Source organism: Cnephaeus nilssonii (assembly GCF_951640355.1).
Source record: "Cnephaeus nilssonii genome assembly, chromosome: 11".
Lineage (NCBI taxonomy): Eukaryota > Metazoa > Chordata > Mammalia > Chiroptera > Vespertilionidae > Cnephaeus > Cnephaeus nilssonii.
Genome location: NC_137082.1, coordinates 56,328,724 through 56,355,559, shown reverse-complemented (window position 1 = coordinate 56,355,559; position 26,836 = coordinate 56,328,724). Strand labels below are relative to the sequence as shown.

The 26,836-nt window shown below is 42.5% G+C and overlaps 1 protein-coding gene across 1 annotated transcript; it reads right to left on the bottom strand.

The window, feature by feature from the left end:
- Positions 1 to 4,569: 4,569 nt before the first annotated feature.
- Positions 4,570 to 25,846, bottom strand: CLUL1 (clusterin like 1; the record flags this gene model as incomplete). The annotated part of the gene is made up of 7 exons (XM_079784737.1): positions 25,735 to 25,846; positions 24,478 to 24,626; positions 19,132 to 19,299; positions 16,841 to 17,270; positions 13,005 to 13,148; positions 6,518 to 6,732; positions 4,570 to 4,758 (listed from the first exon to the last, which is right to left on the bottom strand). Exons 1-7 carry the CDS (start codon positions 25,838 to 25,840, stop codon positions 4,570 to 4,572), a joined length of 1,401 nt encoding a protein of 466 aa, XP_079640863.1. The 5' UTR covers positions 25,841 to 25,846.
- Between the last annotated feature and the right edge of the window lie 990 nt (positions 25,847 to 26,836).

The window sequence follows — 26,836 nt, the reverse complement described above, 5'->3', positions numbered from 1 at the left end:
GCTTTTCAACATGATTAATGACAACCAGACGTTTTCAAGTTTTTAATACCAAACATGTCAATTTTAGTGAAATGTTTATAATATAAACACTGGTGGGTGGGGACTATTTGATAATGAGTTTACATTATGCTAATACATGGACTGTGCACACAACAAGCAGTCTTTTGAATCAGTGTTTATGGAGCCCATAGTAGATGCTCTGTAATTTGTTGCTAGGTCTGGGGTTATGAAGAGTAAGATGTCGTGTCTGTCTGAAAAATGTTAGACACTATTTCTTGCCCTTCAATAAAGTCAATGGGCCGAAACCGGTTTGGCTCAGTGGATAGAGCGTCGGTCTGCGGACTGAAAGGTCCCAGGTTCGATTCCGGTCAAGGGCATGTACATTGGTTGCTGGCACATCCCCAGTGGGGGGTATGCAGGAGGCAGCTGGTCGATGTTTCTCTCTCATCGATGTTTCTAACTCTCTATCCCTCTCCCTTTCTCTCTGTGAAAAATCAATAAAATGTATTTTTTAAAAAATAAAGTCAATGGTTTTGTGGTTTCTTGTGTAATCTCAAGTTTATTGTCTATGCAAGTGTTATTGGACCTTGAATGCCAGGCTCTTGAGTCTCAATGTCATAGAAATGAGTGCTGAGCTCAGTACAAGATCACACAGATAGCGTTTATGGAAAAGAGCGTGTTAACAGGGAGTCGACCGGAAAAGCCAAGGGGAGCCTCTGAGAGATCCTTGTGCATGGCTAATGTAGGGCCTTTGGGCGGCGGAGGCCCTGGGAGTGAGGGTGGGCCAGTTGTCCCATGATGGTCGTTGGGCAGTCACAAGGTATACAGCGGACCACCCAGAGGGCCTGTAAACAATGCTTGCATATACATTCCGGTTATCATTTAATTGACAAAACAACTATTTTGCAGAACGTGATGTTAAGAAAGATGCTAAGTCATATTCTTCCCTTTAACGGTGTGGTTAGGTTAATTTTAACTACAGACTTTTATTGAAAGCAAGGAGCCATAGTCAGGCCTCTAAGATGGAGTTCTTCCCGTCAAGATGGAGTGCAGAGAGTGTTACCCCTATGCTGTCTCATAAGTTTCTGGGTTCTTTCTGCTAACGTGCACCTCTGAAACTCAAGGTTAACCTTTTTGTACGAGGAAACCATTCTGGGAGGAGGAAATAAGTGTCTTTCATCGGCAGCTCTGACGAATCTGTTCAGCAAAAACAATGCTGCGTGCCTTCACGTGGCACAAAGCCTATACAACAGAAACCAAATCCCAAAGACGATTTGCAAAATACCTGCCATTTAGGTTCAATGGAGAGAGAGAAACAAACAAAAGCAAAAATCCCTAAGTACAGACCAAGGAAGTGTTTTTAGGGAACATTTCCCAAGCCTCATCGTTGGAAAGCCCATGTTTTGCTGTTGGATTGTATCAGTGCTCACAAAGACCACGGTACACTGAAATGCTCTGGGCTACTGGACGGCAGATATTTCCCATCAGAATACTAGGTTGCCCTTTCTTGGCCAATGTGGATTCATTGTACCCCTCCCCCGGCACACTCCTCACCCCACCCACATAATCGTTTTAAAAAGTCACTGGTATCTCCTTTGGGAATGACGGCCTGCCTGTGTTGTGCTGTACCGTTTGGATGAGGTTGGTGGCAGTGGGCTCTCTCCAGGTGGGTAGGCATTCTTTTGGGAAGAGACATGCTCCGTCAGAAAACCTGACTGGTGGTTGCCAAGGGCTGGGAGAAGGGAGAAGTGCGGAGTTATTCTTTAATGGGTACAGAGTTCCAGTTTGGGAAGATGAAAAAGTGGAGATGGATAGAGATGGCTGTACAGCACTGTGAATATACTTAATGCCACTGAACTGTACACTCATAAAATGGTTAAAATATTATTCAATTTTGTTATGTATGTTTTACCACACACACAAAAAGCCTCTGTGGAAGCTATGGGTCTTTTCTAAACAAAGGCATGAACTATAGATTTTTTTCCAAAGAGTTAATTATTGTACATTAAAATCAAAAGCAAATTAAAAAAAGAATCTTGTTAACTAGAAAGTGGGATATGAATAGTAGTACAAATGATAGGACACAGACACCTTGATGATTTCATGTTTAACATATATATTTAAATAACTATTAATGTACCATAGAATATATACATGGGTATTTTGAAAAGGAATTTTTATTGTAACTCAATCTGAGTAACTATTAAACTGCCATTCAACATGAGACAATTAACAGTACTTCATAACATGTAACGGACATACATTCCTGCAACTGCATTTGTTGTACTATCCTATGTATTTCAGGATTTTCAGGTCTCAGCTGAAGAGGTGATTCTACTTGCTGGGTAGAGGATGTATCAGATCTTCTTACTTTTTTTTTTTTTTTAAAGCAATAATCAAAACATTAATAAATGACATATAGACTGCGTGTATTTTTTCTTAGAATAAAAGTCCAGAATGAGTAATAGAATAAACACTGTTGGCTTTTGAAAAAGTTAACACATAGCAAAATAACAGAAAACCCCAATGTATGGATATTTTAAATAATACTATGGTATTTGAAAGGATCTTCACAGTCCTCGTGGTTTGATGAACTTCTATAATGGACTCTGCCTCTGATGTGAAACTGTTTATTCTGCACTCTACATACACACAGTATTTGCTTATTAAACTTCTGTTGCTTGTGACTATTGACCCCAAGAAGGAATATCTCTGGCGAGAAGGACTCTCTGTGGGTAACTGGGCCCAAATTTCTAACTCGAGTCTAGAGACCTCTCAGGCATACTGCTTATCCAGGAAAAGCCACAGACTCCGCGGCCAAGCCTCCGGCACTGTGTTCCTGCAAATCTGAGCCAACCTTTATAAAGGAGTTCCTGGAATCCTGTTTCAACCAGTGGGCTGATACCTGCTCTGTCCAATTGGAGCTGAGCAGCTACATCTTCATTTGCATCTTTACTGACCAATTAGAGCAGCTCCATAACAACAGAGGCAGCAAATCCAGTAATATCTAGCTTAATTATATATACATTGGTGGTGACCTACTAACAAGGTCCCTTGTGAATAATAACTGAGAATTAAAATTTAATTATTCTTTAAGTTTGGTCATATTACCAAAGGAGAGTATTATATATGGTTTTAATAGTGCCACTAATTTAGAAGGTATTTAGCCATAACCTACTTAACCATTCTCTTGTTTTTAGAGATTGTTTTTACTATTTTATTATCCTATATAATAAAAGCCTAATTTGCAAATTGTCCCCTTGGGCAGTTGTTCGACCGGGAGTTCGACCGCTCGCTATGATGTGCGCTGACCACCAGGGGGCGACATGGAAGATGGTGGGCATTGTTGACGCCCTGCGACCTCTCACTGGCTACCTGGGGGCCAGGGTGACGGGGACAGAGGTGTGGTGAGAATGTGGGGTGTCCACCGAGCTCGCTCTCACTCCCCCTGCTACCCTCCCCTGGGATGCCAGGGTTCACGCATTGGGGAATCACCCTCTCCCCTCCCCCCATCCCCTGCGCTCAGGTGCCAGGCACCGGGCGCCCATGAGGAGCCTGCCCCGCACCCACGTGGCGTCTTCTGGGTGAGCCGGGCTGCAGCTGCCGGGGACTGCAGGGGCCGGTCTGCGAGGCCGGCCAGGAGAGAGTGTGCTGCCCGCCTGGCTTCTGTGTGGCGCTGCTAGGTGGCCTAGAGGCCCATGCTGCACCCCAGCCCATGGCATCCTGCCTCACCGCATCTCCACGTAGGTACTTGGGCGCCATAACTCAGGAGGAGGGGGGCGCTGGGGATCCAGGGGTCCAGGTGCTTCCCAGGGCCCAGAGGTCAGCTGGACCTGCCCTTCCACACCAGATGCTCGTGCTTCAATCGCCGGCCAGGCCTAGGGACCGCACCTGTGCATGAATTTCGTGCACTGGGTCTCCAGTCTTAAATAATTTTGCAAATATAGATCTGGAGGTAGGGGGCACTTTTTTTTTAGTCCTCACCCAAGGATTTTTAAAAAATTGATTTTAGAGAGAGAGGAAGGGCGGGGGACAGAGAGAAACATTGATGTGTGAGAGAGAAACATCAATCACTTGCCTCCCACACCAACTGGGGATAGAACCTGCGACCTAGCCATGTGTCTGGACCGGGAATTGAACTGGCAACGTTTTGGTGTACAGTACAATGCTTCAACCAACTGAGCCACCTAGCCAGGACTGTAGGGGGGACGGGGGGGACTTTTAATCAAATTTAGATTATTCCTTAGGATTGATTCCAGAAGTTGAATTATTGTATCAAAAAGAAACCTTATGGTTTTTGACATGCATAATCATGCAGCTTTTTAAAAAGACAGAAACAGTTTATATTCCCACCAGTAACATATAAGAATTCCCATTTTATCACATTCCTATCAGAACTTTGTATATTTTTTTTCTAATTTGCAAATTTGATAGGCAAACAATGCTATTTTGTCTTTGTTATTAATGAGGTTGAACATATTTCCCAGTTATTTTAAAACTAGTTTTGTTTTTTTCCTTTTATGAATCATCTATGTCTGTTAACAAAGCATTCCTAATCAGGCACTCTGCTTACCAACTTTTAAAATGTTCCTTAAGATGCTGAACAGCTTTTTCCAGCATGTCGCTAACCAAGTTAGAACTCTCAGAACTTTCTTCAAGAGGGATCTTGAGTGTGAAATTGGGGGAAGGCAGAATGCTTACGTCAATCATCGTTTCATCTTGTTTGGAAACGTTTCCTTGGTGAACACCTGGAACTACCTGAGAAGGATTAAACAGTAAAAGATTACTAAATCCCAGTGCACATTCGGGATTAGTTTAATACCACATTAGTCAGGATAGGCTAGGTTGTGCGGAGGTAACAAATTTGCCTCAATATTCCAGCGATTTCATACAACAAAAATTATTTCTCACTCATGCAACGTGTCCATTATGGGCTCTATACATCTAGACACTCAGGACCCGCATTGACAGAGGTATGTCATCTCATAGCTGTAGCATATGGAACACGTGGCTTTCTTTGTGGCCTCGGTAGAGAAGGAGACTCTTCACTATATCTCAGACTAGAAATAACACGTACCATTTTGTTCACATCTCCTTGCCACATGGCACCACTTAACTGCAAGAGAAGCTGGAGAACGTGAGTGAGCAAATGGAACATTTGGTGAGTGCTGCTGTCTGTGCCGCAGACATTAACATGATGCACCAAGTTTTATACATGTGCTTGTGACTTTTATAAGAACCAGTAATCTGAAATGCATGATAGTTACTGTCTTAATGAATTCTTAAGTGCATATACTTTGATTTTAATACTTTGAATTAAATTTTTCTGATATGCAACTCGATGTAACCGTAAGAGGACTATTTGAAAAAAAATTTTTCAAATAAAATCCCTTATAAATAAATTAAAGCAAAGTATTAAGCAACCTGGGCACGTGTCCTGACTGGGATTCGAACCAGTGACCTTTTGGTTCATGGGTCGATGCTCAACCACTGAGCCACACCAGCCGGGTGAGGTGAAACTTTTAAGGGGATGAGGCAAGCGAGATTGCGAAGAGGGAGAAGCCAGTCGAGGATGTGGCTTCAGGGGACCTCTAGCCACAGCCTGATCCTGCAGGGAGTGCTGGAGCATAAGTAGCCCCAAGGACAGTACTTTGGAGAAGGTACAGGCTGAGCAGTTGGCAGCAGCATTTGCCAGAGCTGGTAGCTGGATCGGGACAGGTCACCAGTATTACTTGCTGCCCAAAATATTGCATCTTCAATGCTCTGTCCAGTGACTTTTGTATGCAGGTCTTTTTAGAAACCTGTCAATACTGACCTCACCAGGAATTGCTAACCTGGCTCATTTGTTTATTAATGTAATGTGTGTGGCAGGGAAAGGGTAGTCAGGAAAGAAATTTAGTCACTGTTATATATCATATCAAAGGAGTTATTGATTGAATGTGAGAGGCATGGTATAAATCCATGGCAATATGTTTTTATGTAAAGGTTAGTGTATAAATATGTTTAATTTTCAAGGTGATTTAGTAGCTTATTATGTAAAAAACTAATAGCTATAATTTACAGAGCTCTTGTTTTGTATAAGGAACCTATACTAATCGCTTTACAGATGTTCATTTTAAAGTAGCTATTATTAGTCCCATCTTTCAGGTAGAAAAACTGAGGCCTGGAGAGGTGGAGGAATTTTCCCAAATTTACTCAGCTGGCTAGTTTCAGAGTTAGCTTTTGACCTCAAGTTGCTGAATCTGAGTCTTCTCTCTTAAAGTCCATATTGGCCAAGTTTTTATTTGTTTATTTATTTGTTAATCCTCACCAGAGGATTGTGTTTTAAATTGGTTTTCTTATTGAGTTTTTTATTTTCTAAAGACCACATGCACTACATTATATCAAGTTAGCTTAAATACAATCACAATGGAAACATGAATATCCTCCTACGGTTTTTTTTCCAAATATACAAGTCAACAGAAAAATCAACATATGCACATATAATCTCCATATCTGTTCTTGGATCCTCCATTACCTTTCTGGAATTGAAGGTGTTCTCAGTTCCTGGATTCTGGTTTGCCAGTTCAGTCACCCAGCCAAATTCCTCTCTCATCTTCTCCATCAGATACGCAGTGTCCTCCAAGTGATGTTGAGTCACCTGGAGAATCTGGACGTACTGCTGATCGGATATGTTGACCAATTTAAGGGCCTCGTCTACTTTTGCGTGTAGTTCAGGTACATCAGGACAGTCTAACAAAGAAGAAAGTGATGTGGTAAAGGAAAAGGTCCGTGAGATTTGGAGTTAGGTGATGTGAGTCTAAATCCTAGCCCTTTAGCTTTCTATTTCCAGCCTTTTGACCTTGAGTGAGTTTTCAACGAAGTAAAATGGGCGGGAATGAAATAATGTAAAGTGCCTGATCACACCGTGTACATTGTAGACTTAACAAACGTTACCCTTCCTTTCCCTTCTCTCTGTGCTGTCTCTGAAAGCCATTAGGGCTGCTCGCTGATATTCTGACCGGGACACCTGGGGGAGGGAACACACTTCCTGCCACCTTGAACTCGAGCACAGCGTTCTTCAAAGTGATGTGTCTCACGTCGGGAGGAAGCCTTTGAGAACAGTTTGGGATTTCTCACGTTCCCTGTGGTGGAGGCTCTGTCATCCTGGTGAGGAGATGTGTAGCAGGACCTCGCTCAAACTGTCACTGACACGCTGTAGAGTGAGACATAAACCTTTGTGTTTACAGGCTACTAAGATCCTCCAGTTCTTTGTTATTACGGCCTCACAGCCCATCCGAACTGTAGCAGCGTTATAGGAACTTATATAGGTGTGCTGATGAGCGGGTTAATATTGTGTGAAGATTATCTGTATACTATTGTAGAGAGCGCCTGAGAAGGCACATGGGCACTCTTTAATTATTGTCAGCTGAACCCAAGGCGACAGGCAAAGCCACGTCCTGGGAACACGCTTTGCCAAAAAGGAAAGAGTGTTATCAGCTTGGCCTTCATTTCAGCCCAGGTGTCTGGGAGTGTGTTTTGATATGTAAATCCAGTCAAGCACCAGGAATGCTTGGGCCTACGCAAGAATGCAAATAATCTCCTTTGTCTTGACTTTTGGTGAAACTTCCCGGTATTTGGGGGTATAAAATAAACGTGCTGTACCGGCTCTGGGTCACTGTCTCTCCAGCAGAAGAGGGCAGCGGTCCCACCCGGTTCCCAGCTTTTTCCTTCCATTTTGTGTCTTGTCTCTTTCTTTCTTTTATTTCTCAATCCCCAGCCGCCTCTACTCAGGAATTGGACCCGCTCTCTAGCCGTGCTGGACGCGGAAAAGAGAGAAATATTTTTGCATACTATGGAAGTTTCCATGCGTTAGGGCATTTCAAATCATAAGAGATCGTTGTTGTGAAGAAAGACCAGTCTCGATAAACTGTCTTTTGCTGTTTACTAAAAAACCGTGCCTTCAGCAAGATAGGAGTGGGGGGAAATCCCCCAATCAGAAGCCAGGTCTTAGACATCATTTATTAGTCCTTTTATTATTTTTAATCCTCACCTGAGGATATTTTTCCATTGATTTTTAGAGAGAGTGGAAGAAAGAGGGAAAGACAGAGAGAAACATCAATGTGAGAGAAACATACCAACTGGTTGCCTCCCACATGAGCCCTGACAAGGGCCCGGGCCCGGGCCCAGGAGGAGCCTGCAAGCAAGGTACGGGCTCTTGACAAGAGTGGAACCCGGGGGACCCTTTGGTCCGCAGGCCAACGCTCTATCCACTGAGCAACCTGGCTAGGGCTATTGGTTCTTTTTGGTACATAGGTAGAACCCAAAGTTACCTGGGGCCTCACACTTTTGCAGAGATTGTTTTGGGATCTTTGGGAGAGGGAGACCTTTGTACTTGTAGGTAAATACAAGTGTAATAGTGTATGTTTGAAAAGTTATTCAAGAAACTATTGTGAAAACAAGGGGAGTCACAGATAACAGGACACAGTATACATTTGAAAGGGGATATGGATAGCCTTTTAAAATGTCTTCATTTGCCCTAGCTGGTTTGGCTTTGTGGATAGAGCGTCGGCCTGCGGACTGAAGGGTCCCAGGTTCGATTCTGGTCAAGGGCATGTACCTTGGTTATGGGCACATCCCCAGTGGGTGGTGTGCAGGAAGCAGCTAACTGATATTTCTCTCTGATCAATGTTTCTGACTCTCTATCCCTCTCCATTCCTCTCTGTAAAAAATCAATAAAATATATTAAAAAATAAAATAAAATAAAATGTCTTAATTTGCAATTTCAGTTATATTGTAGACTACTAATATAAAGATTTTTTTTAATTGTGGGGGGAAGGTGGTGATTTCCCTCATGATCTTAGGCAAACAGATTTCTACAAGGGACACTCATTTACTCTCTTTGAGAGTGCCCGGGTGGCCTAGGATGGCCTCGTGCACATTTCGGGGTCCTCCACTGGCACCTCTCATCTTCCAGAAGGCTAGTCGGGGCTTGTTCACACAGTGATGCGTAGGTTTCTGCCAGCAAGAGGACAACCCTTAATGTACAAGCACATTTCCAACCTCCACTTGGGTCACATTTGCCAGTATCTCGTTGGCTAAGCCAAGATCCACAGGTCAGAGAACAGACTCCACCTCTTGATGGGAAGAACGGCAAAGTATTGTGGTCATTCTGTTTTTAACCTACTGCACACAGATCCCCTTCTGCCTGCAAGAGGTCCCAGTTTATGCCTGTTGTTCTCAAGTAATTATTAATATTGCCTACATCACTTCCAAAAGAGATCCAGTTTAATGGACAATTATATGGTCTTATGTAACAGGAACTGGGCCAGCGACAGAAATTACTCAGTATAAATCCCACGTGCTGACCACCTATATTAAAAAATAAAATATTACCCAAAAGTTAAAGCCTGATGTGTCCCTTCCACATCACAACCCATGTACCCCCTCGGAAGGAAACTACCATTTGGAATTTGGGTGTATAAATCCAGTTCTAGTCATTGGAAAGGGAAAAGAGGAAAAGAGCCACTAATACTGACTCTGGTGACCAAAAATGTATGGTAAAGGGTGAAAACAATTGATGTACAGTGTTTTGGAATCTATTTTATTTATGTATAAGATTATAATTATAGCTGTGCTTAGTATTAGAACAAAGAATAAGTCAAATGTTGATTAAAGAGGCAAATCACTTATTGAAAGATGTATGAGAATTGTTTTTAAGAGTGAAACATTGGAAACAACTTAAATGTACTTCAGCAGAATGCGTAAACTGTGATATGCTTGCTCTGACTCACATACTACAGTGAATTAATGAATTACAATAACACATATTCGCATGATTAAATCTCACCAACTGTACTGAGTAAAAAGCCAAGTTGCAAAAGAACACATACGCAATAACATTAATGTTAAGAAAAATTGTCCAAAACTTGGCAGTGAGGCAAAAGAATGGCTGTGTGTCCTTACAATGTCATATAAAACATTCGCTAAGAGTTCCACCCAAAGATTACCTAATTCCCTAGGCGCAGTGGTCGGCAAACTCATTAGTCAACAGAGCCAAATATCAACAGTACATGATTGAAATTTCTTTTGAGAGCCACGTTTTTTAAACTTAAACTTCTTCTAACGCCACTTCTCCAAAATAGACTCGCCCGGGCCGTGGTATTTTGTGGAAGAGCCACACTCAAGGGGCCAAAGAGCCGCATGTGGCTCACGACCCGCAGTTTGCCAACCACGGCCCTAGGGAAATGATCCTAGTTGGATTTACTGTTTACTGTTGAGAAGGGCCAGACTCTATGCAATTATATGTAAATTATGGATTAGAAAGTTGCAAATAATTTTCATCCAGTACAGATGTAAATTATTTTGGCCTGATAGAAAACATAACTGCAGAAGTTACAGTTTTGTTGTCCTTTAGTAATGAACTAATTTTATATCTAATTTTGCAATCTTACTTGAACATTCTGTCTGCCTTTGACTATAGGTACTTCAGTCTCTCCTATACTCCTCTGAAACAGCTTGACATTTGGCTGCTTCTCCCGTTCCTAGGAAAATAAATCTTGACATGTCCTCATTTTACATTTGTATGAGTCACATTTTTAAGCTTAAACATTATACTTTGACACTGTAAAAAAAATAAATAAATAAAGCGTTGCTATGTATGGTGTGTGTGCTATATGTAAACACACATGATAAAAATATAAATAAGTGCAAGGAATAATAAACTCCAAGTTCAAAATAGCAGTTTCCTTTTAGGGGATAACAAGAATATGATGTAGAAGGGGCACAGCGGGGACTGCATCTGTTTTTGGTAATGTTTTATTTCTTAATCTACGTTTAGATACATGAGGGTTTGTTTTGTTTTGTTTTTTAATTTTAAAGAGAGAGAAACATTGATTTGTTCCACTTATTTGTGCATTCATTGGTTGATTCTTGTATGTGCCCAGACCAGGGATGGAACCCGAAATCTTGGCATATTGGAATGACACTCTAGTCAACTGAGCTATTCAGCCAGGGAAACAAGTAAGTTTTTATTATTTTGTTCTTTATATATTCACAATAAAATGCATTTTATAGTAAACATTTTAAATTGTAGGGGAGCACATTAGGACATCCTTTCCTTTATGTGTTACCTTTGCAGCAATTTACATTGCCTGTATACTGTGTTATCTGCTGTGTACTATATCTGACACATTATCTCATGTGTACCGATTATCCGATGCTATGTACTGATTATGTTTATACTGTATTATCTAATATCTTCTGTATTATCTTTTTCTAGTTTTATTAAGAAATGATTGACATGTATCACTTTAATAAATTTAAGGTGTACAGCATGATGGTTTGATTACATATATTTCAAAAGGATTCCTGCATTGTTTAGTTAATGCTCATCACCTCAAATAGATAGAATAAAGGGAAAAGAAAATGCTCCTTGTGGTAGAACTCCTAGAATCTACTCTCTTAACTTTCATATAAGCCATACAGCAGTGCTAACTAGACATCATGTTGTACATTACATCCCCAGTACTTATTTATGATATAACTGGAAGTCTGTACCTTTTCACCACCTTCCTCCAAACCCCTCCCCCATCATCTGTATTAGTTTATGACAATCAGTGAGAGATTATTCATTAACGCTTCTAACTGGATGAAAGGAAGTTAACGATGAAATGTTTGAATGGGACTATTTTTGTAAGTGGTTAGTATATTAGTGTATATTTTTCTCTTTTGAAAACTTCTGTTTCTGTGTGCAATCTCACACTATGACTTAAAAAACAGACACTTGAGTAATGAGCATCATTACCACTTCAGACATTTTATTTAATCCTCAGAACATCGGTACGAAGGAGCTATATTAGTCCCAGTTTCCAAACGATAAAGCACAGGTGCAGAGAGTCACCCAATTAGCAATTCAGACAAAATAAGGCCCTCCTGGCTCTCACAAAAAGGTCCCGTTTATAGTCAGCCTCTTACTCCAAGCCCCTAGCCACGCTTTTTAGAATTTCCTTCCTGTAGGGCTTTGGCAAACAGAAGCACCGGAATCGAAAGCTCTTCTTGGCTTTTGTAAGAAATTTTGTGTTCAGGTCCTAGTAGGGTGAAGGAGCAACTTTATTTATTTTTTTTAAATTCTCACCCAGGGATATTTTTCTATTGATTTTCAGAGAGAGTGGAAGAGAAAGGGAAAGACAGAGAGAAATATAGATCCCGGGATCCTTCAGTCCACAGGCTGAAGCTCTATCCACTGAACCAAACCGGCTTAGGGCCAAAGGAGCAACTTTAGCTACGGGAAGTAAAGGGAGGTGAGGGAAGGGGGAAGGAAAGCGGTGTGGGGTCCTGCGGGCGGAAGGATTTCTCTCCTGGGGGTGGACAAAGGCCATGGTCAGATCTGGGAGAGCAAAGTCTGTGTGGGGCTTGTGAGGAGCAGCCACTTTCCATTTGAAATACCAATTAGTAATTAACCCACCAAGTGGAAAAAGTTAATTCCACTTTCAAAAAGAAAAAAAAAATCACGTGGCTAAAATTTTGCTTACTTAAGGGGAAGATTGCCTTCATTGGGGGGTTTTCTTTTTCTTTCTTTCTTTCTTTCTTTCTTTCTTTCTTTCTTTCTTTCTTTCTTTCTTTCTTTCTTTCTTTCTTCCTTCCTTCCTTCCTTCCTTCCTTCCTTCCTTCCTTCCTTTCTTTCTTTCTTTTTTTCTTTCTTTCTTTCTTTCTGCAAGAAGGAGGGAGTTGTCCTAATTTGTTCATAGTTCTCTTTTGCACACAGTTGTGTTTGTTTGGTCTTCAACCATAAAAAACTTCCACAGGAAAGGGAGGGAATTTTAAAAAGGGAAAAAGTGATTTTACCTACTTTTCAATAATAGAAGTTTATAAGCTACCCTGAGCACCTCCATCTGAAAATGAGCTTGCTAAAAAGTGCTTGAAGGGAAGCTAATAAACCCACGATGCTTGTAAAAGTGAGGTTTGTTTCTTTTAACCTCTGACCAGAATACCATGGAAACCCTGAGAAAATAATAATTATTTACCTTCCCATAGAGAATCCTGACACTTTTGGCATCTTGCATGACATCGGAAACATTCTGACAAATTCTGGCCAAGTTCTCCACATAGTCCTCTGTCCCGCACAGGCACAGTGTCTGTCTTTGAACTCAGGCCTCCAGGGTCAGTGTCTGCAGGTAACACAGCATTTACACGTCAGTGTCATTACAGTCTGCACTTCAAGGGAGTGGATAGCAATGCCATTTCTTTTTCTTACCGGTGCTGTCAAAATCTCCTTCCTGTATTTAATCATAGGAGTGCATGTTGGTGCAACCATATGCTAAGACAATTTGGCATCTATTGAAAGCTGTATATATCCTCTAATTCAGCAATCTTATTACAAATTATTATTACTCATCATTATGAGTACACTCCCTTTGCCCCACCCCCAGAAAGAATTTTATTTTCTGGAAGGAATCATGAGGAATTATTAATGGTAACTGTTGTTCAGAGAGAGACTTGATGGGGTAGGAGAGGACAGCTTTCATTAATTTTATTCCTTTGTAGATATGAATTCTTTTAAATTTAGTCTTATTTTTATCACTATTATTTCTGATGTCAGTGGGGTTAACTAAATAGGGGATTGTGCCTGGCCAGAGTGGCTCAATGGTTGAGCATTGACCTATAAACCAGGAGGTCACGGTTCCATTCCCGGTCAGGGCATATGCCCGGGTTGCAGGCTTGATCCCCAGTAGGGGGTGTGCAAGAAGCAGTCAATCAATGATTCTCTCTCATCATTGATGTTTCTATCTCTCTCCCTTCCTCTCTGAAATCAATAAAAAAACAATATATATATATATACATATATATATATATATGTATGTATATATATATGTATATATATATTTTTAAAAAGGAGCAAAGTGCAAAATGTCTTCTCATTAGATGGATTTTCTAGAGGCTATAGGTTTACTTTTCACTTACCACCTGTCCAGAAAAGTGATGGAAACCACATGTAAATACCCTCCAGCCCCTGCCTGCCTATCCTATATAATAAAACCATAATATGCAAATCGACTGAACGGTGGAATGACTGGTCGCTATGATGCACACTGACCACCAGGGGGCAGACGCTCAACGCAGGAGCTGCCCCCTGGGGGTCAGTGCGCTCCCACAAGGAGAGTGCTGCTCAGTCAGAAGCCGGGCTCATGGCTGGCGAGTGCAGCGGCAATGGCGGGAGCCTCTTCTGCCTCCGCAGCAGCGCTAAGGACCCCTCGGCGGATATCCAACTGCCGGCTTAGGCCTGCTCCCCATGAGCGGACCTAAGCCGGCAGTTGGACATTCGCTGAGGGGTCCCAGACTGTGAGAGGGTTCAGACCAGGCTGAGCCCCTCCGCCCCCTCGCAGTACATGAATGTCGTGCACCAGGCCTCTAGTTTTTTATAAATAGTCCTCATGTGTTCATCTGGGAAGAGAATGTCTACTTTGTTGAGCTTGCTGCATACCATCTGGTTAGGGTAGGGTTACTGGAGAAAGAAGAGTATAAAGATATAATACAAAATATATAAAGATATATTTTGTTTTTAATGTTTGCATTTATAGGGGACCCTGGATCTTCAAGTTATCACTGAGGTGAAGGTGGTTTATGGGGCAGGGAGGAGGGGGCCCAGGAGCCAGCTGAGAGGAGGGGCTGGTGCCAGAGTGTGTGAATGGGGAGGAACCTCTTGCAGACTGGTGGAAACGCGCATTCTGAGTTGGTGGTGGAGGAGGGAGTTGCAGTGGCTGGGAAATGGTTTAGATTTCACCTGTCTGAGTTACTAGTACTCGTGTGCACATTTGAATGTAGCAACTCATGTGTAAGATAGCTACACAATGTGAAAGCTAGGGTAGGAGGAGGGCATAATTTTGTTTCAATGAGCATGTTCTTTATCGTTGGACTATTATTCCAAGACAATTGATAGCTATTTAAAAATGCAGGCAAAACTTATCCAGTATCATCCCCGCATTGATATGTTTAGTGTGTTGTCCTTATGTTGTCCTGAATATTTGGGGAACTTGGAATCTCAGAATGGAATACCAGACAAAACACCTGACTTACCAGAAAAGCCCACCAGACCCTGAAATAGAGCCTGATGACAATTCCAGTAACGATGGCTGTTCTCGTCGTGGAACAATGGGACGGGAAGGATGTAATGTTTTTTTTCCTGGCTTCAGTTTCTGACCGTGTGAGGCAAGCCCCTCCTCCATAGAGGCCTGCTATGCAATGTCATGGCAACTTGGAGAATTTGATTCAAATGTTGCCAACTACAGCTGATGTAATTGCAAAATAGTCAGCTAGAAGGAGCCCCTTTTTTCCTACATACAAAACAATCTGTATGTAATTAATATATACAAGTTGATGAGTTTGGAAACAAGTATTCACACATGCAATCACCCTCACAATCTATGCCATGAAATTATCCATCAACTCAAAAAATTCCTCCTGCCCTCTTATTTATTATTATCATTATTATTGTTGTTATTACCAAGAACTCTTAATATAAGAGCTACCCTCTTAGCAATTTTTCAAAGCATCCAATAGAGTGTTATTAACTATGGGTACTATGCTATGCAATAGATCTCTAGGACTTATTCATGGTACATAACAGAAACTTTATTCCCTTCGACCAACACTTCCCCATTTCCCCTTCCATCCTGCACCTGGCAACCACCATTCCACTCTTGGCTTCTGTGAGTTTGACACACACACATATTCCTCATATAAGTGAACCATGCAGTATTTGTCCTTCTGTGTTTGGCTTATTTCACTTCACACAGTGTCCTCTAGGTTCATTCATATGGTCATATTTTATTTTTCATGTCAGAGGGGAGCAGCCTTTTACTTGGCCTAGTGGTCAGTAGGAAATAAGTCCAAGGAGACGCAGACCCTACAGTGGGCCCGCGCGGCCACTCTCGTTGCTGAGATGCTGCGTCCCAGCCACTCCACAGAAGCCCGAGGACGTTTCCTCCTTCTGCCTTGAAACATAAAGCAGAATTGCTTTCCAACATGAAATATTAAGACGTGGGCATGAGCGATATTGGTAGAAGGCAATTCTTTTTTTTAAGTCCTCACCCAAGGACATTTTTCCATTGATCTCTAGAGAGACTGGAAGGGAGGAAGGAGGGGGAGAGAGACACACACACACGATTGGTTGCCTCCCCCAGCGCCCCTACTGGGGCTGGGGAACCTGCAAGCGAGCTATGTACCCCTGACCGGGAATCAAACCCGAGACCCCCTCAGGTCGTGGGCCAATGCTCTGACCACTGAGCCCAACCGGCCAGGGCAGTAAAAGGCAATTCCCATCGTTCACAGAAATTCCCATTTCTGTAGTTTGGGGTTTGCCTGTGAGCATTTTCTGTGGTTTTGTGCACACATGTGATGGCGTAAGGAATCACGGTAGTGATGCAGAGGAGGCATGGAGGGCACTCAGTATGACCTGGTTTTCTGTGACCCTCGGCTTCTGACCACACTGGGAGCCGAGGAGACTGATTTCAAAGAAACTCCCCGATGTTCCCGCAGAATCGAGCTGAGCATCCACATGAGTTTTAATGAAGGAGGAACCTCTTCCCCCCGCAGAGTTCTCACCCTACCAGCATTTTCTTTTTCAACTTCGATACTTTGTTTTAATGACAGCACAGCCCCACAGCGCTCCGGAGGAGGATGGGAGAGGGGTGGTGTTTGGCAGATTTCAAAGCTTCTAAAAGGCTCTGAAACTTCGGTTCTCCAGAAATCGCCACTCTCAGAAACACTGCACAAGGACTTAGGAACGTCCAGCATCCCCACAGCTAAATAAAACTTGACGTTAGCATGAACATCTAAGTGAAAACCACCTTGTAATACTCGCCTCGGTGTCTGGGCAGGTGCCCCATGGCATTCAGGGCCTCAGTGACCGTGGTGCTGACCCGCCGGTAAACGGAGAGACCGAAACCGCAGAGCCGCTGGAAGAGGCTGGGGCCGGCCCAGCGCTGCGCCAGGTCGGCGTTTTGGGTCGGCTCTTTGAATAACGCCGGAAAGACGGAAGGCTCGATTACGTCTGTATCCGACATGAAATACGACTGAAAGGCCTGGTCAAATTCTCGCTCCATCTGTTTGAAGACGTTCAAACTCCTGTCGAAGAGAAATCCCACGTCCACGGTCAGTTGGCTGAACAGGTGCTCTATTTGGGTCACTTGTGCATCTTCCTCCGGGACCTTTTCACCGACGGGGGGCTCTCTGTCATGATCTTCGTGGAGAGGAAACAGGAACTGATAGATCTTCCTAAAAAACTGTCCAATCTGTGGGGTCGGGGACAGAAATGGAATAGGATTTTATTTTCTCTCTGGGCTATTTTTTTTTTTTTATTGTAAATTTTAAAGTAAACCGAGAGTAGTTCTAAATCAAGAACAAATCCGGGCAAACTAGGAACAGGCAATTCAAGGGAAGATAATTCATTCACACTCCTGTACGGGCTTTGGCTTTGACGTGGAAACCGGATCTGAAATTCCTTCTGGTTTATGTTTGCCTATCAAAGGCCTCACAAGGCCAAGTTTTCAATATCGTTGGCAAGCCACAGGCGGGTGGCGGTTGGCATGCCGTGGTCCAAAGGGCACTGTAAAGAAGGCTCTGGTCTCACCTCTATCCTAGTGTCTTAGTTCTTCGCTCTTCCCCCTTCGGTGGAATATCGTCAGTGTCCTTATGGTCTCCTCTTTCTCATCTCATCAAAACAGTCCCACTGAAGTATAGGTGCCTAGTACAGCTAAACAGGTTACTTAGGATGGTTACTCATTGGCAGTGAGCAAAGCCCTGGGAGCTGCAGTGAAAGGAATGAAGCTCTAATTATAGAACTCCCTACTCCTTGGGAGGAGTTTCCAGCAGTCACACCATGTTCTCCTTCATCTATGGCACAGCTAAGTTTGTGCCAGGACATAATTGCCTTTATGTGATAGTGACATGGCTGCTACGTTGCGAGTTACGGAACGTATCAACTACCGAACATCACTGCTGTGGCATCTCAGGGCGGTTCAAAGAATTCTCCGGAAATTCTTAGAGGACTCACGCCTTTCTCAAAAAGTAATCTGGGTGGGTCGTCTGCCTCTCCCTCTGCCAGCGTCTGTTTACCTGAATCCATTTACAAGAGCAAAACTTTAAAGCGCCAAGAAATGTTCCCAAGACCACACAACCGGCACAGGTAGGAATGGTCTCCAAACCTCCTGACTTCCCGCCAGTTCTTACTCCACCATATCCTGGTGTGTCCGAGAGTGGCAATAAAAACAGAGCAGATGCAATGAACAGGGGAGACAAATGAACTTGGCATATGAATCATCCTAAGGGTTGTTCCCTCTGTAATTGGGTATGGCACTGCCAAGCCGGGAGCACACTCTAATTAGTGCGTGCTCCAAGATGCAGAGGGAAACTTCACTCCGTTCCATATTCAGCTCACTTCGTGAAGGGGAAGGGAAATCCAGGCCAAAGAGTGGGAGACTTTTGTGGGGCAGAGCTCATTGTATTCAGGTCACCTCCCTCTGCGATTCCCTCTGCCCAGAAGATAGCCAGAGGGGACAAAAAAGAAAACACGCCAGTCCTGTCAGACATGCACGGATAGGCTCAAGGGGAACACGAGGCTGTGTGTGTGTGCACACGCATGTGTAAGATGCCACGGAGGGCAAGCCCACTGAAGGAGAGATTCAGGAGGCAGAGAATGTGTTCAAATGTTTGGCCTCCAGGGGAAAAAAATTAGAACAGCTTGAAATCAGAGACCATAATGCTATTATTTTGAGAATGCAATTCAGCAACATTTATTGGATATCTATAATGCTTTAATGAAGATAGGTGGAGTATGGTCCCTGCCTTTATAGAGCTTACAATCTGGTGGGAATGTGTTCACAAATAATAAATACAAGGCAGAAAGCGCTAGGGTATCATTCACACGGTGTCATTAAAGGGAGGGACAAAGACTGAATGGCTGTTCTAACTTATAAATTGTGCAGGCCAGGCGAATCATGTATAAACATGAATGTTAGATTGTAGATCGCAAAAGGCCAATATCATATCAGGCATCTCTATTCTAAATATTAATATAAATTAAAAAATTTTAAAAGTAAGTTGAAGAAGATACCTTAAAAAACTTTAAAATCTTAAGCTCTTTTATTCCCTTACCACATTTCCCATAGAGGACCAACCAGGTTGGTAGGTTGTATAAAATCTCACACAGTCACTTTCCAAGCAAGACTTGCACTTGTCCCAGGAATCTGTCAAAGACTCCCGGCATAGCCTTTCTTCCTCTTCCAGATGTTCTTGAACTTCGTTCATTATTTTCAGGGCCTCCTAATTAAAAAGTGGAAGCAAACATCCTATTTGCATTTCATGACTCTACGTTATACTTTAGTTGATTTCACTCTTTCAAAATACCCCAATTCTAGACTACTCTTCATTCCTTCTTCAGGCCCCTAGCTGCCGACAGATCTACCCCAAAGAAAGCTTCCTCTTCGATTAAGAGCACTGATAGATTCCTACTGAAGACTGTGAAAAGCTTATCCATCTGTTCGTCCATTCATTCACTGGGTATTTACTGAGTGCTTGCTATGGGACAGACATTACTAGACGTAGTCCCTAATTGGGGGAACAACGGTAACATGTTTACTTGTCTGTCTTTAGGGATGTAGAAGGTAACATGTTTACTTGTCTTCTTGAGGGATGTAGAAGGTAGTTTTTTGTTTTTTTTTTTTTTGCTTTTAAATATTTTTATTGATTTCAGAGAGGGAGAGAGAAACATCAATGATGAGAGAGAATCATTGATCACCTGCTTCCTGTACGCCCCCTACTGGGGACTGAGCCCACAACCCAGGCATGTGCCTTTGACCAGAATCGAACCCGGGACCCTTCAGTCCGCAGGCACGCTCTATCCATTGAGCCAAACCAGCCAGGGCTAGAAGGTAGTTTTAAGGCTTAGAAAGCTGACACATTAATCTATTTCAGTTATGTTGCCTTTACGTTTTGTAGGTTTTTAACACTGCGAGAAAGTGCAGTTCTTGTATATCAAATCAAGCCTTCCTATTCATAATTCCAACTGTGGGAATGCTGTACGTTTTGCACCTTCATTCTTCTTGTCCATATTCCGAGCACTCCCCCTTGTGGTGACTTGCTGCACTTGGCCAGGTCCCACTCTGGGTGGTAAGGAGCCCAGCACAAGTGACACTGTCCCTAAGAACCTCAGCCCTGTCCCCTGAGCTCCTCTCAGGCTCTCAGGCTGGCCCCACGCCAGCCCCCTGGTCTCCCTACAAGTGCGGACTTCTGAAGGCAGGCTCCCTCCGGGCCCGAGATGTAGTTCAGGGGAATTATGGGGAATAATGGACCCAGCCATTAGAAGATAGCGGCAGAGCTAAGGGCCACCCCCTTCAGTGAAAACTACATGAGGAAGCCGTTTTTCTGAGCTTAAACATAATTTAGTGTGTGTCTTCATCTAGTGAAAAAAGAAGAATTCACCCTTTTCTGGCATATGAAGCCCAAAGAAACACCCGGGCGTTTCAACTAGTGAAAAAATAAGAATTCACCCTTTTCTGGCATATGAAGCCCAAAGAAAACACCTGGTCTCCTGCATCTCCTTGGCTGGGCCCGCATTGCTCAGCTGCCCTCATGGCAGAATTCGGAGGCTAAGCCAGGTGGCATTTGCTATGTCCTACATTAGGACTGGCGGGGCCCAGCGTACTAAATGTGCCTTGTGACCCAGACAGGGTTTTCTTGCCTCCTTTGCAGAGCAGTTCGAGAACCCTACATCTTCTCGAGGGAGGGTGCCTCCCCTTGACACCCAGCTTTTCTCAGTCCCAGTTTTAAATAGTCTGCTCAGTGTCATCATAAATCTAAATCCCAATATGTCCAATTGCAAACTACAGTCACTGTGTGCCCTTGGGCAAATGGGAATTAAAAATAGGATCTACCTGTTAAGGTTTTTGTATTAAGTGAGAGAAGCAAGCAAGGCATTAAGCAAGTTATTCGTCGTATTTCCCAGTTTTCTCCCACGGGCCCCCAAGAGCATAACAAAAACTAATACCAAATCACGCCCCACGTTTCGGTAGTGAAATGTTGCCATGGAGGAAGCAGATCTCTGGTTGAGGAATGCCCTGCCCATTCCTTCCATTTCCCCCTAAATGTCTCACCCACTCACAGTCCATATCAATTCCTATAATTTACAGCTTATTCAAGTCCCATGTGAACCTGGAGTGGGGCAAACTAAGTCACTCTAGGGTTTTCCAGTTTAGTATGTTTCCGATGCTCTCACTAAATATTAATAGGAAGGGACTGAGGAGGGGGGTTGATATGATCCTGGGTCAACTGAGGATGGGTGGTGCTCAGTACTGGGAGATGGGGGGCACCAACCCCATGTATACCAATTCATAGTTTGTCGAAAGTCTCCCCTATTCTGGGTTTAAAGTAATTTTAGGAGACTTAATGTTAAACAAGTTTTTCTTTTAAAAGATTAACTTTTTAAAATTGAGTGTCCAGATCTTAAGAGTGTGATTCAATGAATTTTTATACAATAAGAAAAATGAAAATTTTATGAGTCCTAGGGTTCTTTAGGGCCAGAACTGAAACCAACCCCTGCTTACCTCACCCACCCTAACTGGAGCATTCTCTTCATAGGACTACACCCTGGGCTTGCCAGGAGGCTGGGGAAAGGGAGAAAAACAGAAAGCCACTGGGTCCCACAGGCAAAGCACCAGCTGACTTTCTCCCCAGCCATTCATGACAGTGATGCGTCAACCCCGTGGTCGGCAAACTCCGGCTCGCGAGCCACATGCGGCTCTTTGGCCCCTTGAGTGTGGCTCTTCCACAAAATACCACGGCCTGGGCGAGTCTGTTTTGAAGAAGTGGCGTGAGAAGAAGTTTAAGTTTTAAAAATTTGGCTCTCAAAAGAAATTTCCATCGTTGTACTGTTGATATTTGGCTCTGTTGACTAATGAGTTTGCTGACCACCGCGTTAACCTGTTAACATCTCAAACCACAGTTTCCTTATTTGTAAATGAAAGTAATGGTGTACCCAGGTGTTGGAAGAATTATATGTGATAGTGTTTTATTTTTTAAAATACATTTTTTATTGATTTCATAGAGGAAGGGAGAGGGAGAGAGAGATAGAAAACATCAATGTTGAGAGAGAATCATTGATTGGCTGCCTTCCACACTGTGGATGGAGCCTGCAACCCCGCGATGTGCCCCAAACAGGAATCAAACCGTGACCTCCTGGTTCACAGATTGCCGCTCAACCGCTGAGCCATGCCGGCCGGGCGTATGTGACGATGTTTTGTGCATGGCCTGTAAGTGATATTTGGTGTCCTTAGTCCCAGTGGCCAGGCTCGCAAGCCCAGCAGGGAAGAGTAAAGCTCCAGAAGCTTCCACATTCTCCTCAGGAAGGAGTTATTTTTAATTTCCTAAAAATCTTGCTTGCTGCCAGAAGGAAGGGAGGCATTCAGCTACTGGTCAGGCAATCTCCTTTCCTGCTAGGGACCCGGCAGGATGTGGGGGTGTAGGTGTGGTGACAGGCTGCTGCCGATTTGTCACACAGCCCTGTCCAATAGCTCACTGGCCCGGAGGCCACCGTGCTGGGAGGGGGAGAGAATCCCAGCAGCCACCTGAGAGTCGGTGGCCTCCACCTTCATAGGTACAGGGAGGAAATACTAGAACTCCTATTTGTATTTTTAAATTTAAAAATTGACGCTGGGGAGGAAACATAGGGAGTTGTTTAATGAGTACAGAGTTTCAGTTTCGTAAGATGGAAAGAATTCTGGATGTTGGCTGCCCAACCACGTGAATGTACTTAACGCTACTGAACTGTACGCTTAAAAGTAATGAAGATGGTAAATTTTATATTATGTGTATTTTACCACAGTTTTAAAATTATTTAATGAAAACACATTTTAAAAGTAATTTCCTCTTAATGTTAAAATTTAAAACATTTCCCAAGTTCTGTTTGTTAAAGTTTTGATCTCCTCTTTGATTTAAAGGGTAATACTGGAAAACAATTTTTAAAAATGTTTTAATTGTTTTGAGTGTTATGGTAATGGTTAATGCTATTAAACTATGAGCCACGCAATGTCGATAATTTAGAAATGTATTGAGCTTCATAATTGCAACATATGAACAATTTTTAACATCTTCCATGGACATTTGAATATACACTGAGTGGCCAGATTATTATGATCTCTGAACGCATAATAATCTGGCCACTGTGTGTGTATGTGTGTGTGTGTGTGTGTATATATATATATATATATATATATATATATATATATATATATATATATTAGAGGCCTGGTGCATGAATTCGTGCATGGGTGGGGTCTGCCCAGCCTGGCCAGGGAGAGGGGACATGGGCGGTTGGCCGGCTTGCCTGCTGGTTGAACTCCTGGTTGAAGGGACAATTTGCATATTAGCCTTTTATTATATAGGATATACACTGAGTGACCAGATTATTATGCGTTCAGAGATCATAATAATCTGGCCACTCAGTGTAATGTGTATGCTCTGTTGGCAAGATACCTGGTTTGAACCACAGCTGTCAGGTGAAGGTATCTGAATTTAAAGAATGATCAGGCTGATGTACTATTTCATACCCTGGTGCTCTGTGGTGCTGTGTCAGACCAGTGCATGAGGCCAACTGTGTGTGAGGAGCCTGGGGAAGGCGGGCCCTCACATTCCAGAAGCACTGACATTGGCCTCCTCTCTCTGTTCACTTGCAGCCAATTGCAATGAGCTGGGCTTCAGAAGACTCCGTTACATGATGGTTTTTATTGTCTAGTTTTAACTAAACTAGCCCTCACTAACAGGACGGGAGGCTAAAAACCCAGCAGGTTATGAATAATCTCAGCTCAGCAAGACACGAAGCAAATGGCAGAGCTGACACTTCTTTGTTCTGCGCTCTTTATCGGTGACAGATCAAAATCTGACGATCTAATCGGCTCTGGCACATGGGCTAAAATATTTCAAAATATCTAGATTATTTGAAATACAAACTTACATTCCCCCTAGCTAACCACGAACCTCATCCTAAGGGTATTTTGTGCCTTGAACTACTAGTAGGTGGTAGTAACTCAGGTTTTTAATTTATAAATAAATGAATATGTATAATGTTTAGGAGTGAATGCTAACAAATGTTTTTGGAATAGGGATAGGGGATCAAAAAACTTTGCGGACCACTGATCTAGCCAAAAACTCCCTGAACACTTCTGACTCAATATCCTAACTCAGAAACAACTAAGGATAAAGCAATTTTTAGAAAGCAGCATTCCCAAACAGAGATGAGTCCCCACAATTCCTGGGTCTGGAGCCCTGAAAAGGGCTATTCTACAAGGAATATGTTCTTTGAAGACATTTACAATTTCTTCAGTAAGAGCTGCTCTCCAAAAAATCTATTATTGGGGAGGGGGGGGGGAAGTCATCAATTGCCCTTGTAAGTGCAATATTTATGGTCTAGATATGTTTAAGAAGAGATGTTATTTTCAATTACTGTACCTGTTTTTCTTCTCTGCATTTCTTCAGGGTTGTCATTAGATTAGTATGTTCCTCCTCTCTCCTTTCCATCATGATTTTCATCTGCTTCATACCAATCAAAGCCTTCTTCACCTCTTCATCAACATCTATATCGCCAGGCTCAGAAAAACCTAAAAGATAGGTTGCTGCTTTTTTCTTTGAGATCTGATCAGATTACAATGTATCTGCATCAAAATACAATGAATTCACCCACTTTTTCCGTGTCTTTTAGATAGATATTTAATTGTTCTTTTATAGCATCAGACTGGGAAAGCAGATCATAATGAATTAGCTGTCAGCTGCCACGTGGACCCAGCTGTCACATGGATAATGCCTTCTGTTCCTCACTGCTGAGCTCCCAGACAAGTCAGAGTTCATTTAACCTCAATTTTGCCATTTTACTCAGGGCCTGTTTTCATTTATCCATTTTATTTCTTTCACTGAAAGCTCAAGTGTGTTTGTATTATAGAAAAGTTTGCATTTTCTTCACAATTTATGTTCAATACCCAACTGGGAACCTCAAACCCAGTGAGCAATTTCCCTTTCTCTCAGCTTCAATGACTTTCCTCGAAAGTATCTCATTTAATGCAAGATTCTTTAATAACCTAGTAGACATCTCTTACACATTTTAATAATCCCTTAGTGAGTATAAAATTCATTATAATTCTCTCCACAATAGCCAACGTGGCTTCCTAAAGACCTCATTCTTGCCTCCAAATTTAGATTCCCCCCAAAAGCAACATTTTAACTGACGAATTGTTCTAAGTGTGAAGTATCCAAAACATATATTATCAAGCAAAGGTCAGAAGTTAACGAGCACAGACCAACCAGATTCAATGTCATTATAACCCATTCTCTCACTATCTCAAGAATAACCGCACAGAATACTTTGTTTAAATTTTTCAAATGCTAGCAAAGAATTTCACTGTTCATTAAAACTGTGCTTAGAGGACACCAAACATCTGGACGATACCAAGAAATGCAGTCAAAAAGTTGGCAAGTTTTATCTGTGTGATAGCAAACATCTGGATATAGGAATGTTCTCAGATCCTCAATTGGAATTTTCTATTTTTATCCAGATGTTTGGCGTCACGTCTCCTTGGTTTGAGTGCCTAGAGGACATCTCACCACGAAACCAGAGGGCCATAATGAACACCGTTATCTCTCCCCTGTAAATCACTGTAAGTCCCCGCAGGACATGCCAACAGGACACGGCACAGATAGAGACACTAAACATACCCGTCAGGCGCCCGTGGACAGCAGCCTTGTCCTTCCACGTAGGTGCACAGTGACAATCTTTCAACCACAGCAGATGCACAGTAAACACCAGGAGTGGCAGCTTCATGTTCCCGCTGTTCCTGCCAAGGAAAAACAAACCCGCATCTGATGCCTGCCATTGGGTTAGTGTCTGTTGGCACCCATTGAAAACACATGGTGACTCAAAGCATTTTTCTGTCGATTTTTCTTTATGACTTTACACAATTCATAGGCCTGAGACATAGGGAACCTGAAATAAAAAAATAAAAAAATAAAAAAAGACAGCCCAGGTCTCCAGTTTGTTTACATTCTTTACGACAGTTAAAGAAGGTCACCATCGGAAGTACGTGAAATGTAAGGTAACGAATAGTATGGCTCACAGCCCCATAGAATCCAAATTCCATTTTATTTCCTTGTCAACAGTGAACTCCCCCAAACACAGAATTAGCTACAATATACCAGAGGGATTTCCCCCCTCCAATTCTGAACCTCAAGTGAATTTTCACCTAGATGGTTAAATACTTTTTTTTTTTACAACTTTATTTATTTTTAAAAAATATTTTTAATGACTTTTTACAGAGAGGAAGGGAGAGGGAGAGAGAGTTAGAAACATCGATCAGCTGCCTCCTGTACGCCCCCTACTGGGGATGTGCCCGCAACCAAGGAACATGCCCTTGACCGGAATCGAACCTGGGACCCTTCAGTCTGCAGGCTGACGCTCTATCCACTGAGCCAAACCGGTTAGGACCAACTTTATTTTTTTTTATGGAACAAAGCAGCCTCCCACATTCTCTCATAGTCATAAAACCCATCAACATATATAAATCATTCACAGTTACATGTTTTTCTTCTTAGATAATAAATTTCCTTTTAGATTTGATTTCATATACATTAATTACAAACACTTAAAATGCAAATGGTTAAAACTTTACAAAGGAAAGTTAAATGACTTAACTGTATGCTTTAATAAAGTTAAATCTATAAAACGTTTTACCTCTTCCCAAACACACAAAAAACCTCCCATTATTTAGTCATCATTAGGAGTATCTTTTTAATATAATAATAAAATAACATCAGTACTAGT